The sequence below is a fragment of the Heptranchias perlo genome, chromosome 9 (assembly GCF_035084215.1).
Source record: "Heptranchias perlo isolate sHepPer1 chromosome 9, sHepPer1.hap1, whole genome shotgun sequence".
Lineage (NCBI taxonomy): Eukaryota > Metazoa > Chordata > Chondrichthyes > Hexanchiformes > Hexanchidae > Heptranchias > Heptranchias perlo.
The window spans coordinates 49566354-49579600 of NC_090333.1; the positions used below are offsets into that span (position 1 = coordinate 49566354).

Genomic DNA, 13247 nt, shown 5'->3' on the forward strand with positions numbered 1-13247 from the left:
ATTGGGCCTATGCCAAATTGCTGGCAAGGTGCAATTACTTACTTATACCCTCCCCCAATTTTGGGGCCAATGTTTCTCCATATCAATAGCTGAACAATGACCTGATCCTGGGCACAGGTAAATCCTAGTTAGAAACCAGCTCTTAAAAGATGCACATTGCAGCACTACAATTCCCCTTCTTGGAACTCTTTGTTCTTCGAGCTCTGATACCTTGTGCAATCCTTCCCTTTGTCCACCATTGGAGGCTGTGCCTTCAGGCCCCATGCTCTGGAAATTCCTCCCTAAATCCCTCCACTTCTTCACCTCCCGCTCCTCCTTTTAGACTCATTCACCCCTCCTAATATCTCCTCCTTTGGCTCAGAGTTGATTTTTTGATGTTAACTATTATCCAATAACCCAAGCCAGACTGTGAACACGTGGCCATTAGTTGAGGATAGAATGGTAGTACTCTGGGTTTACCTGATGGTGGCCATGATTGAGTAACCCACTGAAATTCACTGGTTGTCCTTACACATGAAGAATAGTCACTTTGGTAAAGTACTGATGAGCTGTTGTGACCTGTGAAACTACTACAGCAAGAATCAACACTTTCATGAAAGGAAGGAATAATGTTGGGTCACGGGACAGAATAGAACATGTGCTGGGTCACTCATTGCTAAAGGGTGTGTCATGCTTTGTCATTCCTATGTAAACTGACCCGTAGCCTGTTATCCTACAGGCAATTGATACAAACATATTGCAGCCCTATAATTCCCCTTCTCGGAACTCTTTGTTCTTCGAGCTCTGATACCTTGTGCAATCCTTCCCTTTGTCCACCATGGAGGCTGTGCCTTCAGGCCCCATGCTCTGGAAATTCCTCCCTAAATCCTTCCACTTCTTCACCTCCCACTCCTCCTTTTAGACTCATTCACCCCTCCTAATATCGCCTCCTTTGGCTCAGAGTTGATTTTTGATTAGACCTCTGAGACACGCTTTGGGACTTTTTTCCTATAGTAAAATCACTATATAAATGTTGTTGTTGTTTTAGGGTTACCTTCGTTCTGACACCAAATTGCATCATGCTATCACTAACACTAACACATGCTATACTTCATAATCTTGGTTGCTAGTCCACTCATTTCTCATGGCGTGTCATGATTAGGTTGTTGCTATGTTGTGCTCGAATGCCATTATAGAGATTGCTATTGAATGCTTTGGCTGCAGCCACCACTGTAGTGATTGGAGTTCCAGCTCAGAGTGGTATAAAAGTGGCACTGAGCAATCTTGGAATTTACAAAGGGAAATTAGAATTCTTTTTTCGATCCAGCTGGACCTCACTTCCAGCTCTTGTCCATTGCTGATAGCATGTAAGTTTCTGGCACCAAAATATGTCCAAGGAGACATTCAAGTTTTTTGACGTGGCGTTTACTGGCAGCAGTGGAAATAGCTATGGCAGTAAATAAAATTAGAACAGATTTATTACTGGCTGTGAGTGATTAACATCTGTTTAGTTGAAAATCGAGCCCCAAAGATTGCAAAGCTGACTTATATAGCTGCTTTCCACATGGCTCAGTTGTCAGTGCATTGTGCTGCACAAAGCAGGGATGTCCTGTTTCAATCCCCAATTTGTGCTGAAGTTAGCTGATTTCAGCCGAGGCAGTAATGGAGGTAGCACAATTAGACTCAGCTTACTTAGGATATCTGGGGTGAAAAAATCAGTCCAGGCTCTTGCTCCTGAACACTATACACTATCCAGTGACTGCTGCATGAAAGTGTGCATGTGTGGATGATGGGTGAGGACAGCACTGGGCTAGAATGTGAATGCCCCTCTCTGCCAAATGGCCTGTAGGTATTAACAGCCAAATTTCTGAGTACATGTTTTTGCCAGGGAGCCTCGCCATCCAGTATTTCATATTGGGAAATCATGAACACACTACAGCACAACTGCAATTTAATTATATACATGGCCAGTGGCAGCAGGCCACTGTCAGCAGCATGGACTCAAAAGATAGACCCTTTACTGTCTAGGCTCACATGACAAATGGTCATTTGGACAAGATACTGGAGAGCAGCTAGCACCTATTGAAACTTATTGGGCCAGAACTTAATGTCAAAATAACTGTGGGGCTAACGGCACTCACCGTTATTGTTGCACAAATAATGCAGCAACTTCAGGCAAGGGGCAGATGTGCAGTTAAACATGAAAATCAGGAAGTTGCTGTCCAAGTTGCATTGCTACGGCATTAGCTTCCCAAAAACGGTATCTCGCTGTCTACCTCATCATTCAAATGCATCGAACGGTGTGAAGTTCCTGTACTTGCACGGTAGATGCGAACTTAACTCGCCACAGAAAATTAGGGCATGTCCCTTCAGTCTCATTAACAGTGTGATGAGTCTTAATTACTGCCAAACAACCTCGCTGGCACTGAAAATTAACTTTTACAAGTGTGGAGTCGCATTCCTTCAGCTTTTAATTGTTGGAGATTTAAAAAACAAATTTAATTACATTTTTTTAAAGCTTTTTCTTTCTATTTTTTTTCTCTCTCTCTTTATCCAATCTTTCTTTTCCCTCTTTTTATTTTGCTTTCTGTATCTGATTTGGCATTGAATTCTCTATACTAACTTACATATCCTGGTTCAGACTCTGCACTGTTCATTGTCAATTCTTCAATCTGATTGCTTAAGGAGATATGCAGTTGCTTTCCCTGTTCACACAGACCCCAAATGCCCTGCAGAGGGCATCATGCTGCTTCTATTTCCAACTTATAGCAACTTGCCACGCAAAAGTTCGTGGAAATTAAATGGGCAAGGGCAAGTCTAACCAAGGGCAAGTCTAACCAAGGGCAAGTCTAACCAAGGGCAAGTCTAAGTCTAACTAGTGCCGTTCGTTCGCCGGCTACTGTAATTTCTGGCCCAATATTCTTGCAAAGTTTTTGCTGAATTAATTTTTCACTTTATTCCTTATATACTGCAGTACAGTGGTCACACTGTAAATACTAATTAATGCTTCAACACCATATTGGCCCAGAAATTGCTCAGAGCGGTGAACCAACAGTGCTCACCACTCCATAGATTTATACTAATCCACTAACTTACTGGATGCAATTCTTTACTGGGTGCAATTCCTCTAATACTCCAGTGTTAGCTCCAGCGAAGTTAGGACCCATGGGAGAAGTGAGAGGATCACTCTCACCCCTCGATCAATCAGACTGCAGCATTTTTGACAAGCTGCGAAACTGTTTCTGCAAGCTTGAACGTTAAATCCAGGAAGTGAAAGGTACAACATTAAAATCACTGTAGAAACAAACAGTTATAAACAATGAAAAAAAGAGGGTAAGAAATAATCGAATTAAATAAACAAGACAGAAGGGAAAAGTAAAATAAAAGTCTAAAAAAATGTTTTTTGAAAAATGAAAGAATGACCAAAAATTATTAAAATAAGGAGTAATAAGAATCCACATTTTTAAAAGTTTATTTTTAGTTGTTTGGCAGTCATTAAGACTTACTGCACTATTAAAACTTAGTCTAAGCCTGTTATTTTTAAGCTTACCTGTTTTGTGGCAATATTAATTACATTCCAGCTGGGCAGATGAGCAAGTTGGCGCTTTTATATTGATTTAGCTGATTGCAGCTAGGAATATACCTTCAATTTGAAGCTGTCATATTGCCGGCGAACCACTAGGAGCAAGATCCGAATTTCAGTGTTTCACTGCGCTTATGAGAACGCCAGAACTTGCTCCTTGATTTTGGCACTGACAACGGTGAGCGCTGTTGAGCTCACCATGCTTTTCCAAGCAATATCTGCCCCATTCTGTTTGCAACTTTAGCAGAAATCATTCCAGCTCACTGGATTATGTGAGAGTCCTGCACTGCCATACTGCTATGTGCTAGGAAAATAGCAGAGACATGCACAAAAGCCAACAGTCTTGAAAGGTGATGCAGCCTGCTTGTCAAGGTCTGTATGTTGTTAGCTAATTACCCACAGACGCTGCCTCAGCATCAGCAAAATCAAAATGGAGGATTAATTGTATTGTTGCTTATTTATTGTTAATCTATTCTGGAAATTGCCTGCTGGAGTGACCTCCATTAGAATCACGTAAAATTTGCAAACTCTCTTGTGGCTCAGTCGGTGAATTCACCATACCCCGTGTGGTATTAATTCATCAGAGCAAAAAGGTCTCAGGTTTGATTCCTAGTCTGTGCTGAATTATCTGATTTCAGCTAGGGGTAAGGTGGCAGTAGGGGCCCTCATACCGACTCTAATATCTGCTGACTAAGGAAAAGACAAACCAACTATCCAGAAACCCATGCAAAGTATGCATGCATTTGGACATTAGGCGAAAACTGGATCAAACTCAGCTACGATGTCCCTGCTCCCCCATCCCCGATTAGCCTAATGACTGTTGAGGTGAGATACTGAACAGCCACTTGAACCTTTGGAAAATACTTCAGCATGAGTTAGTGCTTTCAGAAGGAAGGGTAGAAAATTGGAATTAAAAAAAAACAAACAAAACATTCATCAGAGGCGCTTTATCTCCATACATGTTTTCTTAAACTCTCTCCTGCCTACAGACCTGCAAAGTATTAGCATTAACCAACACAGGGTGATTTGCAGCACAGGGAAGGGAGTCAAAAGATTGTACAGGATATGAATGCTGCTGTAAATCAGTCCTCCACCACATGGATGGAAACTTTCAAGACTTGACAGGTTAAATATTTATATTTCCTGTTAAAATAGTTAATCTATTCCTTCTGCCCCAGGAAGAGTATTTCAGGTGTCTGTTCTCGGTCAGATAATGGATCTGTGAAGCTCATTCTGTTTTAATTTGATTATAGTTCACTTTCACATATAACATCATCTGTCCAATTTTTTGAAAATTTGATTGAGAATGACTGCACTTCCATAGAATATACTTCCCCTTTAATAAGAAGTTGTCAACTTGTAAGATAATGCTATTATTTTACTCCAGAATCTGTCATAAATCCACATACATTTTTGCCCTTCAAATAAAATGTCACTAAGAATAGCACATGATTCAGGCCTACCGACTGTCGAGCATTTGGTGGAAGCCTTACAAGTGAAATCATGATCTCTTGCCCTCCACCATTCATAGCAGTAATGAAGGTACCCTATTAAAGCGATAAGGTCTGTAGAATAGAGGCTGGGTCACTGCCATTATCATCAGTTCTGGGATAACCCTGCATCCATTGTGTTATCTAGTTCTCTCTTGATGGATAGAGAGAGAAAGCAGGAAAAAAAAACTTGTAGCCAATCTTGCTGTGAAGAGAGAAATAACAAAAATAAATAGAAAAAGGAAATAAAAAGGAGAGAGAAATGGAAAAAACAAGAAAGGAGAGAAAAAGAAAAAAGGAGATACATAAGAAATTGGAGCAGGAGTAGGCCAATCGGCCCCTCGAGCCTGCTCCGCCATTCAATAAGATCATGGCTGATCTGATCCCAACCACAAATCTAAAGAACACAAGAAGTCGGAGCAGGACCCGGCCACATAGCCCCTGGGCCCTCTCCGCCACCCACAGGGCATTGACCGATCCGAACTCAGCTTCATGTCCAATTTCCTGCCCGCTCCCCATAACCCCTAATTCCCTTTACTTCTAGGAAACTGTCTATTTCTGTTTTAAATTTATCTAATGATGTAGCTTCCACAGCTTCCTGGGGCAGCAAATTCCACAGACCGACCACCCTCTGAGTGAAGAAGTTTCTCCTCATCTCAGTTTTGAAAGAGCAGCCCCTTATTCTAAGATTATGCCCCCTAGTTCTAGTTTCACCCATCTTTGGGAACATCCTTACTGCATCCACCCGATCAAGACCCTTCACAATCTTATATGTTACAATAAGATCGCCTCTCATTCTTCTGAACTCCAATGAGTAGAGTCCCAATCTACTCAACCTCTCCTCATATGTCCGCCCCCTCATCCCCGGGATTAACCGAGTGAACCTTCTTTGTACTGCCTCGAGAGCAAGTATGTCTTTTCTTAAGTATGGACACCAAAACTGTATGCAGTATTCCAGGTGCGGTCTCACCAATACCTTATATAACTGCAGCAATACCTCCTTGTTTTTATATTCTATCCCCCTAGCAATAAAAGCCAACATTCCGTTGGCTTTCTTGATCACCTGCTGCACCTGCATACCAACTTTTTGATTTTCTTGCACTAGGACCCCCAGATCCCTTTGTACTGCAGTACTTTCCAGTCTCTCGCCATTAAGAAAATAACTTGCTCTCTGATTTTTCCTGCCAAAGTGCATAACCTCACATTTTCCAATATTATATTGCATCTGCCAAATCTCCGCCCACTCACCCAGCCTGTCTATATCCCCTTGCAGGTTTTTTTATGTCCTCCTCACTCTCTACTTTCCCTCCCATCTTTGTATCATCTGCAAATTTTGATATGTTGCACTCGGTCCCCTCCTCCAAATCGTTAATATAGATTGTAAAGAGTTGGGGACCCAGCACCGACCCCTGTGGAACACCACTGGTTACTGGTTGCCAGTCCGAAAATGAACCATTTATCCCAACTCTCTGCTTCCTGTTCGATAACCAATCCTCCACCCATGCCAGAATATTACCCCCAATCCCGTGATTTTTTATCTTAAGTAATAATCTTTTATGTGGCACCTTGTCGAATGCCTTCTGGAAGTCTAAATACACTATGTCCACTGGTTCCCCTTTATCCACCCTATACGTTATATCCTCGAAGAACTCAAGCAAATTTGTCAGACATGACTTCCCCTTCATAAAGCCATGCTGACTTTGTCCTATTAAATTATGCTTATCTAAATGTTCCGTTACTGTCTCCTTAATAATAGACTCCAAAATTTTACCCACCACAGATGTTAAGCTAACTGGCCTATAATTTCCAGCCTTCTGCCTACTACCCTTTTTAAATAACGGACTACCCTTTTTAAATACAAAGGGTATGAAAAGGAAAAGAGAGAGAAAAATGACAAAGGAAGGGAGAGGAGAAAGGATAGAAGATGATAGTGAGGAGAGAAAAATATATTAAATCCATGTTTCTAATCCAGTGAAAGATGCATTTTGAGCTCAATTTTCACAATTCTTGCTGGTATGAGACCACCCTATCCAGGTGATTTCTGATGGGTAAAAGTGCTTCTTCATGTAGTTACCAGGACATGCAGCATGGTTGGTCTAACTTTAAATGAAGAAAATCAGTTCCTTGACGCATCCAATTCAGCAAACTTAGATTAAAGCAGGTGACAAGACAGGTTACTGTTTTTAACCATGCTAATGCTCCTGATGCATTGCCTCCACTATATGGCTGCCTCACAACTGAAAGCTTCACACCTCAGATTTGCCCAATGTTAACAGCTCTGACATGCTAAGAGTTACCAACCTACTTACAGTTCACTTGCAATTGACGAATTCCTAGACATAGACTTTGGTGACAATTCATAATCGCTGTCAGAGCGATAGAGAAAGGATTCTCGTCGTTGGTTGTGGCTTGGAAAATTAGTGTGCAATACAAGTCCTGATCCGGGGCTGGCCTGAGGATCCAATACACTCCGGCCTGGAGAGGGGCCATTCTCCACATCAAAACTATTAGAAAACACACAAAAAAAGAGCTTTATTGATACATGCTTATATTTCTTTTTAAAAGGCTGTTAAAAAATGAATCTAACATATTGTTAAGTGTATTTTTTTGTTCTTTTGCTTGAACCCCAGGTTATATAACACCTGCAGCTTAGCATGGTAGGTGGGTGGCTTGATGCTAGGCCACTGCCAATGGAGCTTTGAGCTTGCCACCAGGGCGTACATGAGAGCAACCAAACAATAAATCCCTCTGCTGTTTAATAAAGTAATTAAAATTAGTGGATAGAAGTCTCTTAAGTATTTTCACATTTGTTACTGACTAATCTGAAGAACAAATGCTACATGAGGGCTGAATTTCTGGGGGGCATCCACCAAGTGGGAGAATCCCCCTGGAAATTCATTTCTATCATGTTAGTTATCTGAATCTACCAGAATTTTTTAAAAGGAGATGCAGAGCAAAGAAGCAAGAAAATCCAGCTTCCTACTGTTAGTTCCATGTGCTTTTTCCTCTAACTAATCAAATACATGTAAAATGTGTGATTATATCAGCTGAAAAGTCAGTTAAAATGAAAAATTTAAATTATTAAGCACTAAGAATGCAGTCACTACAGTTCTGCAAATTGATTATTCAAAATTTACCATTTGCAACAAATTTAGAAATGCCGGTATTCTGGTAAGTAATTGGAAAAGCTGTAAGAGAACTTGTTGCATTTAAGAGATTGCATCACATCTCATTAAGCAACCAAAAGATGCCAGAACTGCTACACCAATTACCAGTATGGACAGAAAGGACAAATAAAGAGAGTCTTATTTAGTGGTTGTTCATAGTCAGATGGAAAAAAAGTGTTGAATAGGCTAATGAAATCGATGAGCACTATTTTTTTTTATTCATTCATGGGATGTGGACGTCCTGGCAAGGCCAGCATTTATTCCATGAAGACAGACACAAAGGAGGTGATTTTAAACCCCAAGAATGGGTGGGAGTTGAAAGTTGTTTTTTTGGGTCGCAACCGCAAAACTTTTGGACTTTGCATTCCCAGTGGGGAGCTTGTACTTTCACGCGCCGACGTTAAACCCGGAAATAAAGCCGGGTTGCGGTCGCGACCCAAAAAACAACTATTTTCAACTCCCACCCGCCCCCAACGCACCCGTTCTTGGGGTTTAAAATCACCCCCAAAGTATTTGTATAATTTCTCTGCCTTTTCCTTATTCCCCATTATAAATTCTCCCGTCTCTGTCTGTAAGGGACCCACATTTGTTTTCGCCAGTCTTTTTCTTTTTACATATCTATAGAAGCTTTTATATTTCTCTCTAGTTTACTCTCATATTCTATTTTCCTTTCTTTATCAATTTCTTGGACCTCCTTTGCTGAATTCTAAAATCCTTCCAATCCTCAGGCTTACTGCTTTTTCTGGCAACTTTATATGCCTCGTCCTTGGATTTAATACTATCTCTAATTTCTCTTGTTAGCCACGGTTGGACCACTTTTTCTGTTTGGTTTTTGTGCCTTAAAGGAATATATATTTGTTGCAAATTATGTATTAATTCTTTAAATGCTGGCCATTGCCTGTCTACCGTCATACCTTTTAATGTAGTTCCCCAATCAAACAAAGCCAACTTGCGCCTCATACCTTCGTAGTTTCCTTTGTTTAGATTTAAGACCCTAGTTTCGGATTGAACTACATCACTTTCAAACTTAATGAAGAATTCTATCATATTATGGTCATTCTTCCCTAAGGGCTCCTTTACAACAAGATTATTAATTAACCCTTTCTCATTGCACAATACTAGATCTAAAATAGCCTGTTTCCTAGTTGGTTTCTCAATATACTGATCTAGAGAACCATCTCGTATACATTCCAGGAATTCTTCCTCCACAGTATTACTGCTAATTTGGTTTGCCCAATCTATATGTAGATTAAAGTCCCCCATGATTACCATATTACCCGAATCGAATTGGCTAAAGACTGGCTTTTGTGATGGTGAGAATCTCGGGAGGAGGCCGAGATGGATTATCCACTTGGCACTTCTGGCTGAAGATGGGTGCAAACGCTTCAATCTTGTCTTTTGCAATCACGTGCTGGACTCTGCCATCATTGAGGATGGGCATGTTCACAGAGCCTCCTCCTCCCGTCAGTTGTTTAATTGTCCACCATCATTCACAACTGGATGTGGCAGGACTGCAGAGCTTTGATCTGATCAGTTAGTTGTGGGATCGCTTAGCTCTATCTATAGCATGCATATAGTCCTGTGTTGTAGCTTCACCAGGTTGGCACCTCATTTTTAGGTACGCCTGGCGCTGCTCCTGGCATGCTCTTCTAACTCTTCATTGAACCAGGGTTGATTTCCTGGCTTGATGGTAATGGTAGAGTAAGGGAAATGCCAGGCCATGAGGTTACAGATTGTGATGGAATACAATTCTGCGGCTGCTGATGGCCCACAGCGCCTCATGGATGCCCAGTTATGAGCTGCTAGATCTGTTCTGAATCTATACCATTTAGCACAGTGGTAGTGCCACACAACACATTGAAGGGTGTCCTCAGCATGAAAGACAGACTTCATCTCCATAAGGACTGCGCAGTGGTCACTCCTACCAATACGGTCATGGACAGATGCATCTGCGACAGGTAGATGGGTGAGGATGAGGTCAATTCAGAAATCAATAGCAAGATCCTGAGTAATAGAGCCCTATGTAGCAACTCTCTGCACCTTAGCTAGAACATGTAGCCATGGGGCTCTAGAATCAAAGACTTAATAATTATCAGGATGCAGAACAATGGTACTAGGAAGAGACTTTTACAAAAACCAAAACTGGTATTGAAAGCTTGCATCCACATATGGACAGCAAGTGAACGGCAAAGCAACTGAAAGAAATGAGTATCCAGAAAGAAGTGCAATTGCTAGGAAGGAAATGGAGATAATGAAGCCTATGAAATTTTAGAAAGCTCCTGAAATAGATGGTCTGAAAAAAAGTTTACTTACCTTTTTAGGCCTACCTTTGCCTTGCTGCTGGCCCCCTCAGTTCCTCTAGCCTAGAGGGAGGAGTGGGCAAGAGCAAGGCCTACCACCAATCATTTTTTGGCACCCCCAAAAATGGTGCCCTAGCAGGAGGTCTGGGGCACATTTCCATGCCTGCCCTTTGTCAGCATCTGTTGTAGGAATAGGCACTCTGCTCCCTCTGGTGGAAGCCCTGGAAATCTTGGGGCAATGAAAAGGTGCAAATACAGCATCATGGGTCTCAGCCCCCATTTATTTTCCTTTGTGACTGGGAACTGAGCATTGCCAGGCAAATTGGACAGGAGAATTAGCCCCCTAGAGTCTATAACACAAGATGAAATTCTTAAACACTTAGAGAAACATGAATTAATTTGCTGGCTTTAGATTGTAGACTGCTGATCTAAGTATTATTAGCCCAATAAAATCTGTAATTGGAATCCTTGGCCACAGATTTGTCCATCAAAAAGGACTACAAAGAATCATTAGTCTTGTCCCCACTTGCACATCTGACCCATGTCTTCACTCCAGGCATGGAACAAAGAATCACAACCCCCAGCTGGTTTGATTCTTTGACCTATGTCAGATACCTTGACTGACTTGTTTGAAGATCTGAAGATATGTCAAAACAAAAGATTTTAACATACTGTGCTCTCGTAACCATTCAAACAATGTTTTTAAAAGATACATAGCACACTGATACTTAGATTGAATTACTGCTGCAATAATCCAATTGACAACAGATTAATAACAATGACTCCACATTCAATTGACATTAACATTCTATGATTCTATCAGGTGTTGTGGCTTAAGTAAAGGAATATCTTCAAAGGAAAAATGAAGTCAGAAGGCACTCTGCATCTTCAAATTGATCCTAGCATCCCACCTACACATCTGCCAGCCAGGAAGCTACCCCTAGTTATAAAAGAATGTCAAGAAGCATGTTACTGAGCTTGTTGATAGGAAAACACTGATCAGTGTCCAGATTGAGTGGGTATCTTCAATTGTAATGGTAATGAAAAGGTTCACCTGTGCAATGATTGAAAGCTTTTTATCAAAACCCTCAAACATAATCATTGCCCGCTTTGAACCACAGATGATGTTCTGCCCGAACTGGTAAAAATTCACTGTTGTGGAGGAAAAAAATGGGTCTTGGAATGTTGTATAGATGACAATTGCTTTTGCTGACTAGTCAAAACGATTTCAAAGATACAGATGGTTGCATGTGCCTTTCAGAATCTCTCCTGCTCTTGAGGAATTTTAGAGAAGGGTTGATGAGTCATTTATAATCTTGCACATATATTTTTGACTTGCAAAATTTAGAAACAAAGACCATGCATTCCTGAAACTTGAAAATTACAAAACATTGTCATAACAGAGTGCTAAAGAAAAAAATCCCACTTGAAAATTAGAAGAATGCAATTACAGGACGGAGGAATGTCCTCCATCTTTAATTTATACAGATGTACCAAACATAGAATGAAAGAGTCATGGAATTGGCCTATCAAGTTTGCGTCAATGTTTTTCTCCACATGAGCCACCTAGACTAATCCCGCTCTTCTGCTCAGTCTCCATACCCTTTTATATTCTTTTTTCAAATAATTACCTAATTTCCTTTTAAAAGAATTTATGGAGTCCGCTTCGACAGTGGTTTACAGCAGACAATTTCACATTCCAGTGCTGAGTAAAGAATTTTTTCTGACCTCCACTTCAATTATTTTTGTGAATATCTTCAATTTGTAGCCTTTCATTACCATATCACCAAACAGTAGAAACAATCTATCAACGTTTATCCCAACGCAAGCCTTCATAATCAGCAAGAACCTTTCTGCATTGTTTTACTTAAAAACATTTTTTAAAAGCACTGACTTCACACAAGTGTTTTAGACAAACCTTTTCTCAATTGCTTCCAAACACGTCATACTTTATCGTAAAAATTAAAATATAGTTCAGCAATATTTATCTAAAATTTCTTTTTAGAAGTATGCATTCTAGTAGTATTCCCTCAAATTACAGTAATAGAGCTGTAAGGTTTGAATAGTTTTGCTCTCTATTATCAGTAGTTTGTTCTGTATGCAGTGCATCACTGGGACATGCTGCTTCACTGGGTCCTCATCTAGGGCAGTAAAGTAATTTCACTGGGTCAGAATGGCAGTGGGGGAGGGATATGCAGACCCCCTCCCTTGCAATTGGAGAGACTCACAGCAGGGGTGGGGCACAGGGGTACAAAATTTGGCTCCCCTCAAATTTTAATTGAATCTATCTGCCCACCTCACAGAGGAAAGTTTTATGACACAAAAACAAAGTGCTGGAGACATTCAGCAGGTTGTTCAGTATCTGTGGAGAACAGGTGGGTTATTATTTCAGATGTGGACCCTTCATCAGAACTGTTGATTATTGGCCTACTATAGGATGGAGCCCCCTCTCTTCCCTTCCCAGTTCTGCAACATGCTGTCTGGTACCCAGTCTGATATTAATTAGGAAGAAACTGCCTATGCTTTTGTAAGTAAACTCGATTCCTTTAAAAAAAAATCACATCTCTGCTGTAGACTCTCACCACCGAACTCAGAAATTTTGTGTGAAGCTGACCCTGGCCCTACCTCCTACCTCCCACTCTCTCTGCCTCTACAAATATGGAGATGCCGGTGATGGACTGGGGTTGACAATTGTAAACAATTTTACAACACCAAGTTATAGTCCAGC

At 40.9% G+C, this 13247-nt stretch overlaps 1 protein-coding gene across 2 annotated transcripts in view; it reads right to left on the bottom strand.

Annotated features, from left to right (window-relative positions):
* The window catches only part of pde4ba (phosphodiesterase 4B, cAMP-specific a), a 557078-nt gene that overhangs the window by 155311 nt on the left and 388520 nt on the right, over nucleotides 1–13247 (bottom strand). For both annotated transcript variants that reach the window (XM_067990377.1, XM_067990378.1), the window contains one exon: nucleotides 7362–7556. In XM_067990377.1, the coding sequence (XP_067846478.1) occupies nucleotides 7362–7556 (195 nt within the window). The remainder of the gene's footprint in view (nucleotides 1–7361; nucleotides 7557–13247) is intronic.